Here is a 20,317-nt window from a genome sequence, read left to right as displayed (position 1 = left end):
TTACAAGTTAGAGCTCTAACTCCATTTTCATACCAATTAATGAAACATTCACACTTAATAAATGTGATACTGACAGTTACTTTTACCCACATGAAAAGTGGTGTTCCTAATGTTTTTCAGGATTGTTTTAGCTGATACGGAAGATAGTAATAGTAGAAATTCTGCTCTAGGCTTTATTCTCCCTCTGTCCACCCAAGCTTTAAGTTTTCTGTCTGAATCCTGCTCTAACTCTGTCTAACTCTGTGCAGCTGGAAATGCCTTATCTCTTGTGTCCCAATGGCCTCGTAAGAGTCCTCTCTGAAACCCCTCCTTCTTTCCTCATTCCCTCAGAGGTAAGACTTTCTCCCTTCTCTGCACCAGAGCATCTGCTCCCCATGTGGTGGTAGCCTGCAGCCCTCCCTCCCTCACTCACACACTCACTTGCCCCCTTATCTCTACTCACTTCCCCTCTGGTTTTGCTCTGGACAACTGAGCCACATTACTAACAAGCCTGCAGTGTTTACCTGCCCTGACTACATCCCCAGTCTTCTCCAGGGAGTCTACTCTGAATCTGTTTTTTTTTTTTTTTCCAGCCATCCTGCGAAAAAGGGATAATTGATGGGCTATATTCCACCCTGTTCTAAATGTAGTAGCTTTAATCCTCACCTTAGAGTCCAGACTAGATGCCAGTTCAGTTTATTTATCCTCACTTACAGGAAAAAGTAAGTCAAATACATATAAAATTTCCCAGTCGTATTACATTATAGACTCTTACAAAAAATGATAGTCTAGCTTTGAGCATGCAAACGTTTGCTTGACACTAAAAACAGCCATCTACTTTCTCTTTTAGAGCATACTAATTGTTTCTAAATGGAAATTAAAAACGCACACAGATGGAACAGGATAAATAAACTAAGTAAGCTCAGCTGCTTTGAATAATATTTCTCTGAATGAATATGACGTAGATAAATGTGTTGTTTGTTTCTCAGTGTCTTTTTTGTATGATGATTGAATATTCAGAGTATACACAATGGAAAAAGAACATCCTAGGGAACAGAAAAGTGAATGAAATGGCTTCATGGTGCATGAAGATCGCACTGGTCTGGTGATATAAAGAGGCCATCATTACTCCTCAAGGCATTCATATTAAGTCAATGACGCTGTGATAATCGGAGTCTTTGTTAGTTCAGTGCATTACGGCATTGCAGAAGCGCAAGAGAGCACAACACAGCGGGAGCTCTACATAACAATCAGCCACACACACACGAATAGTGCTGTGCTCTCCTGTTGGCCCAGTCCAGTCTCGCCTCTGTAACACTTCTGTTACTACTGTGAAAGCTGGCACAGAGAGATGATCACCTCACTACACCATTACACCTCTGCGTCATTCACACTGAACGCAAAATATCTCTCATTGAATAGGCACTGGTAAACAAAGATCAGACCCAAAAGTGCCAGCCCAAGCCCCCCTTACCTGTCAAATTAAGTGCATTTATGGGTCTGAGCCCAATTTAAATCACTCTTTTTTGATATCAGATATCTGTTCACATAAGCTCATTGTAAGGTGCAGCTCTGAAGCGTGATTTACAGATGTGGTCTATTTTTGGTAAATAGAAGTGAGGATTAGGACAGAGAAATTCATCAATATTTAGATTAAATTGCTAGATAGCCTGATGCAGTTTTCAAATCACAGACGGCGCAATATTTCTTCAAATTAAAATGTGTGTAAAAATCAGTGCTGCAGAGATGTTATGCCCTACAAATTATGCAGTCATTTAGGTCTAATTTTTTAGATTATTTAACAAAAAAAATCAGACTTTACTCTTGTTTGCATGTGTTTTTCTTAATAAAAATGAGGATGACATAAAATTATCATTCCCTTCAGGACAACAACTTATACTGAATTTGCATACGAGTCAAAATAATCACAGTTGGATACTTTTTTCTTATTTGTTCTGCCCTAGTTTACTTTATCTAATAATGAGTTGGTTATAATATATAATGGTTGATTGCCTGTGTTTGTTGAAAAGAAAAGATGAGGAACTTAAAAATAATTGCATATTAAATTGTAATCGCAATGTTAGAGGAAAAAATGGCAGTTAGATTATATTCCCAAACCATTTACAGTTTGCGCTCTTCTTTGGTAAACTAAGTTGTGTTAAAACAGACAATTGAAAGATTTGCGTCTTTTTCTTTCACACGTGTATAATTGTCCGCTGTGCTCCCCTTCCCTCAACTGTTCCCTACTGCGCTGGCATTGCAGCTTTTTAACAGCTTTTCACTCTAATTATGTCAAAAACATGCATTAAGAGAAGTTATAATGTTTTGCGAATATGTTGACTGAAATTTTGTAAGACACCAGCAATCATGGGCAGCACTTTGTGTTGTGGGTCTGCACCCAAGGAAGCTGTTTTGGAGATTTCACCAAAAAATAGACAAAAAACTCAAAATCCAACAGGAAAATATAGTCAGTCCTTGACTCCCCTCCTGGCCTGAGCCTGATAGGAGGGGTGGAGATACTGGCCCGGACTTGTTCCAGATGGCAGGCCATGTTCAGGCCAGTCTTGGATAGGGATGGGACCAATCCGATCCAATATCAGTATCGGGTCCGATATGGACGTGATTAATAGATCGGATATCTGACTGACGGCGCCGATCCAAGTGACCGATCCAAATCTATCCTATAGTTTGCAGTAGACCATGAACGCAGTCTAACACGAGACAGTCTGTGTGTAACTGAGCTAGTATTAGTTGGGGATGTTCTTAGCGATATAATTACCTAGTCGATTAAACGTAAATCTATATTTAGAATAGTTAAAACTAGTCTAAAGATGAGAGAACGCAAAGAAGAGTGGGTGTGCGCCACCCACCTTCATTCCTCTTTGCAGATTAATATTGTGCTTTGATATTTGGCCTCTTTTCACTTCGGGTGAGTAGTCATACACGAGCTTAACCCTCGACAGCCCACATACCACTTTATTTCCATTTACTACTTTGGAAAACTGTCATACCGCGGTCTTCCTACTATATGCTAATAGCTTAGCCACCGCTTCTCATTGTTTACATCTGGTGAAGGCTCAGAGAGGAAGGCTGCGGCCACTAACTGAAGCTACAGCGATCTCTAGTGGCGGGAGAGTCATTGTTTTCCCCACAGTTCTTACACTTTAATTTTTAAATATTTAATTGAAAACCTTAAAGTTGTTGCTGCTGCAATAGCCATACTACTTGAGTTATCATTTTCAGATGAAGCATTGTTGTTAACTTATTTGAAGAGCTTTTGATGGTGTTGATATTTTATTTTTTCTACAGTTCTTGCACTTTAATTTCAAATATTCAGTTTGAAATCCTTAAAGTTGCTTCTGCAACAATCCTACTTGAGTTATGCTATTTAGGGTAAGCATTGTTGTTTATAACTGATACTCAGTTGTTTTTTGGATAATGTTGATATTTATTTTTTAGTAGTAGTTCAAATAAAGTTGTTAGGAATACTTTTAAATTCAATTCATTGGATTGGTGCATCCCTGGTCTTGGACTTGGACACAGAATTTAACCTGAAAGCTGTAGTAAGCAATCTATTTTTAGTGTCATATGCCCACAAAACAACACAACCCATCAGGGTCTTGTTATTGAAGCCATCACGAATAACATACTTCTGCAACGCTTCCTCATACTGCACTCATTTGAGGAAAACCAGCAAGGGACAATGCTCCAGCCAATGAGGAGGCTAGCACTCACAGCCAATCAAGGCTCAGGTCAGAGGGAGTGTTACTATTGGCCACTGTAGAAGGTGCGCTTCCACCTCTCAGCTCAGTGAGAAGTTGATACAATGGCGGCATTACCAGTGGTGTTCGGTCCTATGTAGAATTTGTTCATGCTGAGATGAAGTGTTGTACTTGCCTGTGATTCGGCCATTGATTTGAGTGGAAAAGCTGAGCAAAATCACTTCACGATAGCTTTGCCACCATTGATATTCATTTCAGCTGACATGCACATTCATTAGGAGGTATGTGAGAAGAGGGGTGGAGCTACGGAGCTCAAACAGGTAGAAGAACAGGAAGGGAGGGGAAGTGGAGTTGATTTTACATGTTACATACTTGAGGTTTAACTTAGAATCAGCCTAATCACCCCACCCCAGCCACATCACATGCACATTTTACAAGGAGAGCCGGCAGGAAAATTTAGGGTAAAGTTTGGATGAAAAACCCAGCTGTTTGCACTCACATGTGCAGCTCAAACCAAAATCTTCAGGATTTCTCACGTTTTCTTGTGTGACAACACAATGATGAAAAACACACATGAAGTTACATCAGTTTGTCACATTTTAACTGTTGATAAAGTGTTGCAGTATTTAACTGTGGTTCCTGTTTTGGCCATACTAAAAATGTGCACTTTTGCATAAGCTTCAGTAGGGAAAAGTTCATGAAATAAGTAACATGGAGCATAAATATGGAGAATATTAGAGCGACACAAATTAGAGCAGTCATGCTACTGTTGGTGGTTGAGGTTTTATGCTAACTGCATATTTCTCTGGAATGGGAGTCTTGTTTTGATGACTTTCTGACTTGTTGGTCTTGGTTTAGTGTTCAGACTAACACTTTATGACCCTGTTTGAGCTGACATTTCCTCCTTGTTATTATAGATATAAGTCATTATAGCTAAAGATCCATATTTGTTTTTCTAATAGTTAAGCTATCATTATCTGTTGGCACTCAGGAAGGTGTTGTTGATGAAGTCTTTTCCAGCCTGTTAACTGAGCTTGTTTTAATGCTGGCATTAAGCATGCACTCCACATTAAGTGATCCAAAATTCATTTGTTTCATAATTGTTCAATAATAATTTTATGACATTCATCAGTAAAATCAGGAGCTGCACATAGTTACACTACAATTGCCTACAATCCAATGTATCATTATCAGCAGCAGCAGTGGTGTGTGTGTTATGTGAGTGGGTTTGCGTTATTGTCAGCAGCAGGGTGGTCCAGCAGCAGGCCTCCCTGTGGGGGTTATTTACCCAGGAACATAGCAGCACTTCTGCTGAGTCTGTCACATTCAACATTCACACAAAACAACCGCACACACGTGACGAGAGTATGAATGTTACACACACATTCTGTAGATAACATAAATCTGCAGCAGCTGTATTACACAAGCGACGCTCTCTCTGCCAGTACAGAGCCATTCAGATGAAAAATGTTGTGCTGGCAAAGGCACAGAGCCCTCTGAAATTAGCTACATTTGTTATAATGTCTGTTACAAACACATGCATGCACACTCGCACTGTTTCTCATTTTCTCTCACATCTCCCAACCTTGTTTAATCTGCATTTCTTTCCTGTTTGCACAATTATGTTACTGCATTTAAACATTCACAATATCAGAAATTTAAACTTTAATGGCATTCTAGTAAAAATCAATAGATGTAAGTACCTAATTTCTTACCACAGCTACTAAAATAGAAGTCATAAGCAACCAAAACTGGATAATTTCTTTTCAATCAATATGTGGAACCTGGCAGGGAAACTCATGCACGCTATCATGATTGCACAAAAGCACTGGAACAATTTCTTAACACTGCTTTCAATTTTATTCAGTTTAAACAGTGTACAGGTATTTGCCTGCCTTTTTATAGACTCCTCCTCTCCTTCCACCGCCTATCCTATACAGAAGTGGATGTTATCAAAGCTTCCGAACATTTTGATACCATCTGTAATTAAGTAACATGTGTTGTATTTTTTTTCATGTGTCATAGATCTTTTAAGCTATTATACAGGTCTTTGATTTTTTTAACAAGCATGCTATGAATAAAAGTTGTTATCTTTATTAATTTTAATGTAATAATAATGTAGTAATTCAATAATATATTAATGATTTGGATAATCAGTTGTATAATACAAGTTGAAATATAATTATTATGAGATATAATAATATCTCATAATAATTATATTTAATAATATAATAATGAATTAATAATTTAATTATTAATCATTTGTTTCTATTTTTTTTTCTTTATTCTTCTTCATCTTCTTCTTCTTCTTCTTCTTCTTCTTATTATTATTATTATTATTGTTATTGTTATTATTATGCACACAGGTGGCCCAGGTCCAAGTCTGGCCTGTGGTTCCTGTCCAGCATGTTTTTATAAGTTAATGATAATAACAGTAAAAAGAAGAATTAGCAGATATTCAGGACTCAACCATGTCCCTGAGGTTGTTATGTAGGATCCTCCCTTTATTGTCATTTGTCAAATTAATCCCACAACACTTCTGGAAGCCTGAATGGCTCGCTCCATTATCCCAGAGCCTTCCTCCTCCATGTTTCCTCTCACCTCTTTCTTATTCCACCTACTCTACCATGTGCCCATCACAGCCCATACAGCATTGCCACCTTTAAAAGACCCCAACTCTATACATGCAAAATCTAAGCTCCATGCTGATACTACCCACCCTACCACACTGACCTTAATGGCCCCAACAACCAAAATACAACTATTGCTGGACAAGGTAATACATGGGAGCCTTCTGTAGGTCAGCAAAAATATGGTCCATGTAAAGTTAGCACTTCATAGCTAAGCCATGACGGGCACAAAAGTTAGGATGCCAGTAAAGACAAGAAACTGAGGCAAATCTTTTGAAAACATTTAAACCTATTAATGATTTGTTAACATATTTTTCAGCTCCTATGGAGGTCAAAATGTTAGCCAGGAGGCTAGCACCATCACCATTATTCCAACATATGTGTTGATATTATTAAATCACATCTGGGGGCGGCGCATCCACTAAGCTTTCTGGTGGCCCAGCTCTTTCTGTGGACTCTTCCTGGGGCTAGGAGCCAGAATAACAGTAAAAAGAACAGTGAGGTAGCATTTAGGTTGGATGTAGGTATTGTATAGCAGCAGTTTTAGAACTGGGCCTTTTTTTATGAAAATAAGAGCAAAGAGCCACAATGAAAGCCTCTCTTGGAGGGGTAGAGGGTTTTGTGGAAGCTTTTCCCCTATGCTTTTTATGGCAGGTTTCCAAGGTGGATGTGTTATACAGTGGATATATGCAACAGTATATCTGGCGTGTCTGTTACCTTTTCAATACCACAGAAACTAGTGACAGCAAATCTTTCCAGGAGGCAGAGAATAGCAGTACTAAAGCAAATCTTCCAAATGATCTGAGAGAATGAGCAGCTGAGGTTTCAAGGCTCAGCACTGTTCAGAAAAAGGAAGCGCAGGATAAGTTAAAATATTTGACCTTCTGCTGTAGCTCCTCCGGCCTGAGCAGACAGCGTTGTCAGGATGTGTTTCTGTCTCATGTGTGGAATAAATGATATTCAGTGTGTCAGTGCCGATATAAAAATGTGCAGGGGCAGCGTAGGAGGGGGGTGTGTATGCTTATATGTGTGTGAGTGTTTTTTAGAGGCTAGCACTCAGCCTGTGCCTCATCAGGGGTAATGGGCCGTGATGAATCAGAAGCTAATCAATGTGCATTAGCATTAGGATTTATTCCCACGCTCGCTCACAGCAGCCCGGACGCAGCAGTAGCCAGGCAAAATCAACATCATTTAGTCAAACCAGAGGAGATGCTGTCCACAACCCACGCTGTGTTGAATCAGAAGCCTGTCAGACTGCACACTCACACACAGACACACAACACAGTTATTGAATAAGCAGCACAGGCCAACCCGCAGATCTGAGTGTCGTAAAAAAAAAATCAATAAGCATTGGTTATAATGGGGAGTTCCAGTGTCCCCAGCTAGAAGTTAATGCTTTAAAGACCTTTGCTTTATCTTAATGACAAATATTTCTACTGCAGATACACCACTGTACAAGGATACACATAAAAAGAAACTGTCTAATGTTTCTGCTCCTAGAAACAGGATTGAAATTATTGTTTGAGTCCTCAGAACTGGGACGTTGTTGTGTTTGTTTTATGATGGTTTGTGGAGTCAAGAATTTTTGCTTAAAATTTGATTTCTGAAAACGCAAAGTATACGGCCGTCTTGGAATGTAACAATACCTCACAATGCAACATGAACATCAGTACTAATATGGACAAACTTTAATCAATTTGGCAAAAAGTATATTGCAATGCTCATTTTAACCAGCAGAGGTCACTGTCTGCTCTTGGCCTTTTTTTTTCAACATCAGAAGCTGATGCAGTAACATCTGCCAATGTCATTTGTATTAAGATTAACACCAATGACACCTAGAGAAAGAGATATTTGGGTGTTTTTGATGTTAAATAATTAAAATGAAAGTATCACAATCATTCATTTACCTCAGTCAATAAAAATGCTAAAACCTTTTTTTATTATAAATTCATATTGTTATATTTGTTGTATTATATCATGAGTTGTGTATCTTTACATCCCAGCTGTATTGTATTTTTCTTTTTGTTAGCACATCCCATACAAAACTCTTCCACTGGCAGCAACGACTTGAAACTAGGGCTAATAACCAATTAAGATTTTTAGACGGGATTAATCTGAAGTTAATTGGGGGTTTTGTTTGTTTATTTGTGTCACATTTTGAAATTCCACCATCTTTGCATTGAACTTCTTGAGACCTGAGCTTTTGTTTGGAGTGCATTTTTAGTCCCTCCAACTTATTCGAAGTCTGTGGGACCTCATAAGCTTGAAAGCTCGGCCCTCATGATTTAGTTTTGTTTTCTTTTTTTGTAATATATATATATATATATATATATATATATATATATATATATATATATATTTGTTGTTGTTGTTGTTTTTTTTTTACCAAAATGATGTCCAAGTCTCCTGAAGGTCCTGTTTCTACAAAAAAAAAACTAACAAAAAAAAACATTACTGTTCCTTCATGTGTATATGGTACATGTAGGGTCTTAGGATGTTAAAGCAGTTTTTCTTTCATTTTAGATTTTTTATTGTCTTAAGCTAAGGGTCATTGACTTCTTGTTAAGATAAATGTTTGATAACACATGGTGCATATGACTGGCATGTGAGTAATGTGATTTAAAAATTATTGCACTAATTATGGACCTTAATTAATGGCAATGCATTAATGCTGACAGCCCTAATTAAAACAAAACAAGAAGACATAATGTAAACTTGTTTTATGATGGTCAAAGACTACTGCTTACTTCCTGTTAGAGTAGGATTTGTGTAATTCAGTCCATTTGAATCAAAGAAACTATAAATTCACTAATAATGTTTTCATGTCAGTGTTTCTTCACTTTTCATGGGATTTGTAGACAAAAAGGAAAATGTGTAATAACAAGCCTTCTTTGAATATCAATGTGTTTTAATTGACCTTTTGTCAGTATTGTTACTGATGTTCTGATAAAAATGAGAAAGTGTGACTATGTATTTCAGTATCTAGATGATCTATGAAATGTTCTCTTCATCAAGTGTTCTTGTGCCTAATTGTGAGTTGACTTGTGCATGCGAGTTTCCTTTTGCATGTCATCCATCACTCTTTAAAGCTCTTGTTGTTGTTATTGTTATTGGTGGTGGTTTACATGTTTTTCCCTACGTGTACAGTAGACTCATACTACTGTAGTCCATCCTCCTGTTCCAGTGAGATCTCTCTTTTTCTACATTAGTTTTCTCTTTGCTGTTGTTGCAGTGTTTGTGTGTGTTCACACCGGACTGTGATGCATCCTACCTGCATTGTGACGTCCCTCCCGGGCTTGTGCATGTTGTCATTTTGTGTTTAACAGCACTTTTCTTTTCCCTGTTCCCCCTTTGTTCACCTTTCTCTCACCGCTCGTTCTTGTTTTTGTCCCTGTGAGACTATGCAGCGATGTTTGCGCTCAAACCTGTGCCGTGTTGATTTTTTTTTCTTTTGCCCTCACCCCTGGTGCTTCTCTTGTGGTTTTTGTTTTTGTTCTTATAGTTGCAGGACCCCCGCATGTATGATCAGGTCTATAGGTACTTAGACCTCCCAGGGCAGGTATGTGGAAAAACAGCGATTTATTTTAAAAACACTGTGTTTGATTTCTGCTCCAGCAGCTGGCTGTGATTTTTCTTTTCAAGCCTGTGTGTGGTACAAGTCAGTCATGCTGAAGTTTGGGAGGCAGGGAGTGCTGATTGACAGTGAACCTGAATAAAAATGTTAATCTTTTCTCTCTACTGTCACTTTGTTAACTTTTGCTACAAACTTTCAGCAACATATAAACTTGTTTGATTATCAAATTTGGTCAGTAAGCACTCCCTATTCCTAACTCAGACTGCTTCTGTGTGATTTTCCTCTTCAGAGAGCTCATTTAGTTCTCTGTCTTTTTTAAAAGTCATCTTGATGTTGTAAAAGTCAATGAAAATTGTACATTCTGACTGTCGCTGCTTTGTAAAAAGCAGCTGAGTAAATGGACTGAGATGGAAGCTTAGATCCATGTTAATAATGTGGATCTAACTCTTGTGTGCTTGTGAGAGAGAAAGAACAATCATGACATGTTTATTTTATACTTCTTTTTTCTCTTTTAATTCTCAATTTCTGATTGCAAAACTCTTTTTCCTGTTATGTGTAAGATGCAGTCACTATTCTGTTATTTAAAGCTTCTGTGAGGAACTCTCGGTTTGTGTTGATTTTGGCGCCCCCTGTAGGCTCTGCAGCACCTCTTACTTGTTTAATGATTTTGTCTAGTACATGCGTAGGCTGTTTATTTCAACAAAATTGGGCTGTTTTAGTAGTGTGTAGTTTAACGATTTATGTGACTCCAACCCTGCAGCAGGCATTTGTGAAGCATTAACAACTATCATCTAGAAAAAGTCAATTTTGTGGCTGACAGTCTTATTTTCTCTTACGGGCCATAAATGGACATCATAATTATATACAGTCTGTTTCATAACAAGCTAGAAAGTCCTCATAGTAGCTTTAAATAACACAAAAATGGATTTAACAGCCGCTTGTCTCTTCTCTCCACCCATCCTTCCCCTTATGTGTGTTTATCCTCCATTTATTCTCACCATCTCCCACCTCTGCCCCTTCCCTCCAACCATTTCCTCCATCCCCCACCACCACCACCCCCTCCTCGCCCTCCCTCCCTCTCTGATAGCTGAAGGCCATAGATCGTCCACCGGAGCCAGAGAAGGTCCCGCGGGCACCTCACGACCGTAAAAAAGAGTGGCAGAAACTCGCTCTGGGTGCAGAGCTCGCCCAGGACATACCTGAAGACAAACACAGGGAGGCTAACGGATCTGCAGGTTATCACGACAACAGGTGTGTCAAGTCTAATGCTGGGAAAGTCAGCAGGATGTAAGATTGCTTTTGAGCCTGTTTTAAGATACCAGCAGGTGCAAACATCCTGGAAACCAAGAATTACGTGTACAATATCAACAGTCTATTTAAAAAAAAACTGCCAAATGTAAATTAAAATAAATGCTGCCCACTCTGGAAAATAATTTCTTGCAATTTAGCTACAACAGCAGTGATTAATGTTCCTCACAGTCAGGATTGCTTTTATTTCTCCTCAGAGCTCCAGAGCCTCTCATACCCAGTAATTTTCCTGCCAGTCACTGTGATTAATAAGAAAAGATTTTATGCAAATGGAAGGTTTTCTTTGATGTGTCAGTGCCATGAATAACCGGCATAAAATCTGCTCTCTGTGGGGAAAATTGCAAAAAGTGATTTGATAGATTGGAATGTATCCTCTTTAATGTGAAATAGCCACAGCGTCACAGACACACTATGGCTGGCTACACAGGAGACCATCACAGATCTAAACTAATTTTTTTAAATGTGTAAGACAACAGACATAAGACTAGTGTCAACAAAGATGACAACAAGAAGATTCAGCCAAACCACGAGATCACAAACTTTCGGTTTGTAGCAAAGACTTCACAGCTGCTGGTCTGACAAACATCAGATCTCACAGAAACTTGAGTGATCTGATGTGACTATAGAAGAAAAACAAGTTTGGGTGATGATCAACATCCTCAGCTGGTTTTCCTGATCTGGAAAAAATACAGTGCCTACAAAAGTGTTCACCCCCTTAGATGTTTCATTATTTTATTAATTTTAGAAATCAATAAAGGTCAATATAATTAGGCTTTTTCGACAAAAGAAATACAAAAAACCCTCTTTAATGTCAAAATGAAAAAAGATTTCTACAAAGTAATGTTAATTAAATAAAATTTGTAAGATAAAATAAGTGACTGCATAAATATTCACCCCCTCTAAAGTGATTGCTCTAGTTAAATTGAAGTCCAGTCACTTGTATCTACCATTGCACCTTATAGACAAAAGAACACTCCAAGCAACACAGAGAAAAGGATATTGAAAAGTATAAGTCAAGAGATGAATACAAAAAAAAAAATTATGGCACATTTGTAAATCTGCCTAGATCAGGCCGTCCTCACAAAATGAGTGTCTGTGCAAGAAGGAGACCAGTGAGAGAGACCACCAAGACACCTATGACAACTCTGAAGGAGCCACAAGCTTCAGCTGCTGAGATAGGAGAGACTTTGCATACAACTGTTGCCCAGGTTCTTCACCAGTCAAAGCTTTATGGTAGGGTGGAAAAGGAAGCCACTGTTGTAGGAAACTCATTAAATCTCATCTAGAGTTTGCCAAAAGATATGTGAGAGTATGTGTGGTCAAGTGGCAGTAAGTTCTTTTTAGTCTGATTGGACCAAAATAGTGCTTTTTGACCATCAGACAAGACTCTGTTTGGCAGAATCCAAATTCTGCACATAACCACAAACACACCATCTCCACAGTGGTGGAAGCATCATGCTGTGGGGATACTTCTCAGCAGCTGGCCCTGGAAGGCTTGTAAAGGTCGAATGAATGCAGCAAAATATAGGAAAATCCTGGAGGATAATCTTATTCAATCTGAAAGAGAACTATTGCTTGGGGGAAGATTTATTTTCCAGCAAGACAATGACCCGAGGCATACAGCAAAAGCTGCACAGAAATGGTTTAAAGACAACAAGGTGAATGTTCTGGAGTGGCCGAGTCAAAGCCCAGACCTCAGTCCAATAGAGAGTTTGTGGCTGGAATTGAAAAGGGCTGTTCACACCTGAACGTGAAAGAGCTTGAGCAGTTTTGCAAACAAGAATAGAGTAAAATGGCAAAGTCCAAGTGTGCAAACCTGTTGAGATCCAGCCACACAGACTCAGTGCTGTGATTGCAGCCAAAGGTAACTCTACGAAATACTCTCTTGAGGGGGGTGAATATTTATGCAGTCACTTATTTTACCTTACATATTTGTGTTTAGTTGACATTACTTTGCAGAAATCTGTTTTCACTCTGACAATAAAGAGTGTTTTTGTTTTGTTTTGTTTTTTTGCTGAAAAAGCCCAATCATAGTGACCATGATGTGTTTATAAAATCTATAAGAAGATGCTGTGATTTCAGCCAAAAGTGCATCGTCTAATTACAGACTTGAAGGGGGTGAATATTTATGCAGTCACTTATTTTACATTACATATTTTTATTTAATCAACATTCATTGCAGAAATCTGTTTTCACTTTGATATCAAGGACACATTTTTATTTGCCAAAAAAAAGCCAAATTACATGTGCAGGCAGTATTGTAATGTAACAATAAGGCTATAAACTCAAAATCACTGGAGGAAATTGATCTGAGAAGCAAACAGATGAGAAAACTGTTGGTATCTCTTTGCTCAGGGCTCCTCTGTACATGGAACATTTGGATGGGCCGTTCTCTCTGGCGGCTCTGCCCTACAGCCAGATGAACGAGCTGCTGAACCGAACTGGAGACAGAATGTATTCACGGCCCGACGGCCCTCCACCACCTCCACCTCTCATGCACCCGCTGGGGGAGATCAAGCCTCCTTCTGTGATCAGGTAAGAGATGAAAATAAGCTTTATTTTTACTTTTATTTTTATGGATTTTTGCTGTTTTTCAATCAGATTTTGTTCTTGGAGTGGCTCTCCACTTCTTCTTGTTTTTAGTGTTTATTTTGTCAGGGAGGTCGAGGATTTATCACTCTGTTAGAGCTCAGCAGGAAAAGCACAGAAGGAGGGATTGCTGGAGGGACAGATGGAGAGAAAGATGGAGGTGCTGTTGACTAAAGAAGAATGGAGAAAAAAAAGAAAAAAGGCTGAGAAAGGCACAATCAATAAAGTGTTAGGGCCACTGAGCGCATACAGGTTGTTTTTCTGCTGCGCACTTCTGCTGCATATGTCACTGTGTGAAGGGATGGAGAGATCAGAGGGAATGATTAAGGCCGTGGCCGCAGCACCAGAGAAACACTACATTGATTTTTACCAAAGTCCCTAAGCTACCCCCTTGTACTCTTCTCCACAATCTTCTATTTTTGTTAACTTTGTTTTGCTGCTCCTTCTTTACAAGCTATCATCATGCTCCATACGTGATTTCACCCTCTCCTGACCTTAAATGCAGCACATTTGTTAGATATTGGTTCAGATACAGCCTTAAAAGTGTTTGAGAAACACTTTAACACATTATTTTCCTCCACTCTTCCCTCTCTCGAGGTGCTTTTACATCTGCAGTTATTTTCTGTTGGAAGAAAATTGATTGTGAGCATGTCCGTCTTTGTGTTGCAGTGTCCTGTTAGCAGCTTGATCCACCCACGTTGCTTCAGCGTCAATCAGTTGAACTTAAATTAGGCATAGTAAGATCTCATGCTCTGAGCTCACAAAACTCCTCTCTGACATGCAGGGTCCTTAAGCTTTTCATCTGGCATGCTGACTTTCAAGCAGAAGTTCTTTAAACTGCTGCACTGAGGTATTTTAAAGGCTATTTGAGAGTTAAAACCCCTGCAGTGCCACTACGCCTGTATCCAAACACTGAAACCTTTCAGACACTACTGCAGTTTGTTAACCTGTATGGTTACTACCAACAGTGTCAGCCTGTAAACATAAGGCTCTCAGAAGGAGTTTTTAACCAGTTATGAAGCAGACTGAAATCAATACTTAGATCACCTTATGAGCTACACAGGCAAATGGGACCACTTGCAATACCATGATATTTTCAGGAGAATGATTTTTAAATATTTGTAACTACTGTCGCGGGGTAAGTGTCTGAAGCACAGTGAAGAAACAGCCTTTGCCTACATTTTCAGCAATTTAAGCAAGACTTCATCTGCATTAAATTTGCCTGAAAGATGCCAGTCCTGTCCTTTTCCAGGTGAAACAACTCCATCAAAATGAATGAAAGTAGATGTTAAAGATGTGGTGTTTATGGACATACAGTGCATTCAGAAAGTATTCATACCCCCCCTCACTTTTTTCAGTTTTGTTATGTTCAGCCTGATGTTCTGTTCCCTGGCAGATATTCAAGAGCAGTGTCTGATTTCAGGGGTTGTATCCTTTGAAAGGACCCATCCTTTTTAGGCTGAGTACACCAGTCAGGCTAAACTGTAGTAAGGCATTTTGGTTTTACGGATGATGTCTTGTTTAGCTGCCTCACTCTTACCCTTTCATTTCTGGGCACCACACCATCAACTGGCACCCTTGACAGCTGCACCTGACTAGCTAACATAAATCCCTTCATGTAATTTAATTTCTTAATTTGAGGATAATTATATAAAATATATAAATATATTATATACATATATAAAAGTGTAAACCAATAAGCAGCTTTAGAGTCAGTAGAAATGATGCAACATGAATATATGAGCTCATTTGGGTCATGAATGATGAACCATATGGAATCTTTGTTGCCCCTGGAAAGGAGGAGGCATATGTTGGCCACATTTGAAGGAGACTTTTAAATGGGACAGCCTTTGACACAGTGATGTGACATAATCGGTGACTGCTGATGATCCATAGAATGGTAAATGTAAGGAAAGCATTGTTCCAGTGTTGTAATTTAAACTTTGTTCATACTAGCTTTACATAAAAAAAAGTAAAAAGCAAAAGCTTTGATCCAATTTGACCTTAATTGACTTTTTGTCTTTCTCTCTAGTTCGGGTTCAGGTTTTTCAGACAGCAGACCTCAGTCTCCCGCCCGGACAGCAGGACTCAACTCCAACACTCCTCCTCCACCGCCTCCCCCTCTGCCACCTCCGCCTCCCCCATTACCCTCCTCAGGCCTTCGAGGTACCCCCCCTCCTCCCATCCCTCCTCTACCAGTCCAGCAGCAGCCTCCAGCCATACCGCCTCCCCCTGCCCCACTCCAGATTGCCCCGGGCGTGCTCCATCCGGCCCCTCCACCTGTGGCGCCACCCCTTCACTCCTCCTCCCCGGCTCGACACCAACAGGTCCTGGACAGGGGCCAGTCTACAGGCTCTGGGACACAGTCAGACGGCACCATTCTGCCTCCTCCACCGCCACCTCCTCCTTTGCCTCTTCCAGGAGCACGAAGCTCCTCGCCCTGTCCATCAGGCCCTCCACCTGTGCCTGCCTTCCCCTCAGCAGGAGCCATGGCCTCCCCACCCCCCCACACCATGCACGACGTGGGGAGCAAGAGACACCACCCAGCCAATCTGCCACCCATCAGCGACGCACGCAGTGTACTGCTGGAGGCCATCCGAAAAGGTGGGTGGTGTTTGGACAGAAATATTTAAAAATGTCCTGAGTGAGCTTTCTTCAGTGTTTTTTTCACAGCTTCACATGCTTAACACTTTATTTATGTGCTTCACACTCAAGTGCAATGTAAAACACACAAAAGCCTTAAATCAACCCTTAAATTAAGATAAATTAGAATAACTTGACTTGAAGCAAAAGCAGACTTTACAAATCCTTTCCCAAAGTTTAATTTTTATCATCTTGTATGCTTATAGTTTTTGGATTTTTATAATTGTGATTTATGTTGATTTTTAGTGTTTTGATATTATCAGCTTGATATTGATATTGGCAGATATTGGATTAAAAAGTAAATTATTGGTATTGGCAGGTATGGAAATTTCTATTGATATTTTGTCTATAAAATCTGCCTATATTAGTAGTCAATTTAAGCCGAACGGCTAATCAGTTAATGGAGTGTTAGGCTGGACCGACAGAACTACATCAGCTGAAGTCTTTTTTCTTTATTCATCATAACTCCTTACACTGTAAAGTATGTTTAAGGACTGAAAGTTCTTAGTATTTTCATTGCCAAACTTTAAATTGTGTGAAATTTTAGGTTTTAACTATATTTGAATATCGGTATTGATATCTGTATTGGCTAAAATTAATTTGTTAGTATCAGCATAGTGGATATTGAAAAAAATCCATCCCTAGCTACTTCAGTAGTGATTAATGTTATAATAAAATATAATAACAACAAATAAATAAATGTTACTGGTGGCTAAGATGAAAATAATAAATAAAACTATTAAAACTATGCCATTCAAATAGTTTAAGAAACATGCCTATATTTTATAAATCTATTTCCACAGGTTAATTAACCATGCACAGTTTATAAAACTGTTCCTAGAGTTTAAAAAAAATGTGTCCACAGTTAACAGGTTTGTTCCCACAGTTTAAGAACGTGTGGAGAAACTGTGACTACGGCTTATAAAAACACAATCACAAAGTTTACAAAACCATGGACATAGTTCACAAATCCATCTTCATAGTTTTTGAGAACATGCCTACAGTTAAAACATCTGTTTCCAAAAGTTACTTTAATATGCATACAACTTTTGAAACTGTTCAGACAATTCAAGAAACCGGCAACAGTTTACACATCTGTTCTTCAAGTTTTATTCTAGGTTTTGAATCTTTTGCCCCCATTATAAAACTCTGAGCCCAGCTTAGTAAAGTGAGAGTACTGATTTAAACTTGGCCTTTTTTGTCCTCAGCTGACTGCCTAGAGGCTCTGGAGCTCTTCTGGAGTGATTGTGATAAACAACTAATATATTTGATTGGCTGAAAAATACTGATAATGATATTTAGCTTATATTACATAACGTCCCTGTTGTGTTTAGTTGTCAAATGAAAAAATCTCCTTGAAACAAGTCGCCTTTGGGGGCTTGTTGGTTTTGCTATTGTATGGCAAACCAGGTGATACTTTAAGGCAGTGGTTCTCAACTGGTCTAGCTTCAGGACCTGCCACCACCTCTCCCTAAGTCCTGAAAAATATCCCAAATTTAGTTGTCTTTAAGAATTAATATTGAAGTTTTTAACATAAATGGAACCAAAGATGACTTAAAAAAGAGAGAGGACAAGCATGTCATTATAGAAACCCTGAACTTACATGCATGAATACGATATAGTTTATTCCATTCCCATGGTATCCCCGTATATTTTGGTTGTTTCCTTGATATTTAGAGAAAAAACACACTGAATGAAATTGAAATGAGAAAGCCTTTTTTTTTTTCTCCCAGAAAAGAAGTTAAACACGTTTTAGATCTTGAAAATGACCAAAATATACTCAATTATCATGGAGAAACAGTGCAAAATAAAATGTGTCTGTCTGCTTAGACCCTCCATGCATCATGGACTTTATGCAAGTTTTTTCCAGGATCTACATTGTGACCCACTAAAGCAGCTTTGTGACCCACTTTTGGGACCCAACCCACCTGTTGAGAACCACTACTTTAAGGCGCTATTAAAAAAAGTAACACTTTAGCATAAAAGTTGACCAAAAAATAAAATGTAGTTATTTTTATTAGATTGAAAGAAAAATGAAAGGTTTTTAAAGACCCCTTACTCCTTCACCTTTAACTGGAGTCTTCGTCTACCTTCAGGCATACAGCTGCGCAAAGTGGAGGAGCAGCGAGAGCAGGAGGCTAAGCACGAGCGTGTGGGCAATGACGTGGCTACCATCCTGTCCCGCCGCATCGCTGTGGAATACTCTGACTCTGAAGACGAGTCTGAGTTTGATGAAGGAGACTGGATGGAGTGATGGCAATCACTGACAGACCAGAAAAAAAATCTATACGGTGTTGGAGGCAGAGGACAGACTGGTTCAGGCGCCCCGCCCCTTCAACCCTGCACTCCACACCTCGCCATCAAAGACTCGTGTGTTCTCTGGAAAGAAGCGAAAATGTTGTTGTCGCCCACTTTCCCCCTGTGTGGAGCTTTTTTATCTCTGTCTTGTTGTTGTTTGTGTTGGGAGGAGAATCTCCATGTCGCCCTCGTCTGTCTCTCTAGTGTTCAAAGAGAAGTTTCTTTTCTGCACTACCACATGACTTTATTTTTCTGCTGGATTTCTGGTGATGAAGTCCTCCATGTTTACTGTTGTTATACATGACGATGACTTTTTGAAGAACCACTTGTTTTTGTTTCTTATCTGTGTGTCTATGTGTGGAAAAAAAGAAAACCTTAAAGGAAAACAATGAAGGCATGTTGCATTTATCCTTAGTTCTGCAGCACAGTTTTGCCACCTGGTGGCTGAACATGGCATTGAATGAATGCAGTTTTTTTTTTTTAATCATCTTTATTTGACCTTTTTTCTGCTGAGACATTTTGTGGTTTTAACAGGCCAGTTGTTTTTAATACTGACCACTACATGAACACTCACTCCAGCTGGGTTATCTTCTGTTTTCTCTTATGTCAGGATGTATTTTACCATGTAGAACAAGCTAAAGATTGTGTCAGTGTGTTATGTGATGATTGCTGTATGGTTGAACATGGAGATGGGGAAGAATATGGCTGCTTCAGCCATGTGTGTGCATATCCATCCACTTATATCTAACTTTAACCCCAGGGAAATGTATGCCAAGAGATAGGGATTTTTCTGTGTAGGTTCTCAGGAGCCATCGGTTTTTAGTTTATGAGCTCCCATCTTTTACTTGATTCATTGCCATAGAAATGGACTCTGGAGGTGGTTTAGTTTTGTAGCTCTACATCAGATTTCCTGCCTCTCTTTTTGTCACTGATGAATATTCAGAGTGCCGAGGAAAAAAAAAAAAAACTTTGAAAATTGAAAAGGTACCCTTGATAATGAGAGTCCGACCAACACCAGGTACGAACCACTCATCACCGCTGAAGGCAGCTCTTCCCTCAGATGTTTTCACTTTGTACCTGCCGCTAACGAGACGCCTTACCTCGTTTTGGTTCTTAGCAGCAACTTTTATTCAAAAGAATCCACTCGGTGTGTTTCTGCCTTTCAAGGAGGAGGATCCATTATGCCTTGTTTTGGCTCATTTCAAAGAAAATGTCTGCCATCCTTTTCCATTTGTTCTCTTTCTTCTACTTGCCTTATTGTTCCTACAAAACGTATCGTTAAGTTGATGAATGTATTGTGCTGTTACTACTTACTTGCCTGCGCTTGTATGGATTTGCTGTTTCTATGTTCGGGGTTTGGGGGGGGCAAAGGGATGGGGTGGAGAGAAACCCAGGTTAAAAAAAGAAAAAGATTAGATGAAAACTGTATAACATGTAACTTATGTAACTGTTGACTGTAACAGTTTGCTTGAATTAATAAAAATCTAATGTTATGTTTCAGCCCCAAATGTTACACGTTTGTTTTTTAGCAGTATAGAGCTCAACAGCAAGGCTTTGGAAGTAAAATCCCATTC

At 39.2% G+C, this 20,317-nt stretch overlaps 1 protein-coding gene across 3 annotated transcripts in view; it reads left to right on the top strand.

The window, feature by feature from the left end:
• Nucleotides 1–20,099, top strand: part of wasf1 (WASP family member 1) — a 114,331-nt gene extending 94,232 nt beyond the window's left edge. The window contains exons 7-12 of one of the 3 annotated variants that reach the window (XM_041805413.1): nucleotides 249–332; nucleotides 9,834–9,890; nucleotides 10,993–11,156; nucleotides 13,569–13,748; nucleotides 15,835–16,406; nucleotides 18,542–20,099. In XM_041805413.1, coding sequence (XP_041661347.1) covers nucleotides 249–332; nucleotides 9,834–9,890; nucleotides 10,993–11,156; nucleotides 13,569–13,748; nucleotides 15,835–16,406; nucleotides 18,542–18,699 — 1,215 coding nt within the window. In that variant the 3' untranslated portion in view covers nucleotides 18,700–20,099. The remainder of the gene's footprint in view (nucleotides 1–248; nucleotides 333–9,833; nucleotides 9,891–10,992; nucleotides 11,157–13,568; nucleotides 13,749–15,834; nucleotides 16,407–18,541) is intronic. The other 2 variants (XM_041805415.1, XM_041805416.1) reach the window with 2 other exon arrangements.
• The last annotated feature ends 218 nt before the right edge of the window (nucleotides 20,100–20,317 follow it).

The sequence above is a fragment of the Cheilinus undulatus genome, linkage group 14 (assembly GCF_018320785.1).
Source record: "Cheilinus undulatus linkage group 14, ASM1832078v1, whole genome shotgun sequence".
Classification (NCBI taxonomy): Eukaryota; Metazoa; Chordata; class Actinopteri; order Labriformes; family Labridae; genus Cheilinus; species Cheilinus undulatus.
This window is presented reverse-complemented; position numbering and strand designations above follow the sequence as displayed.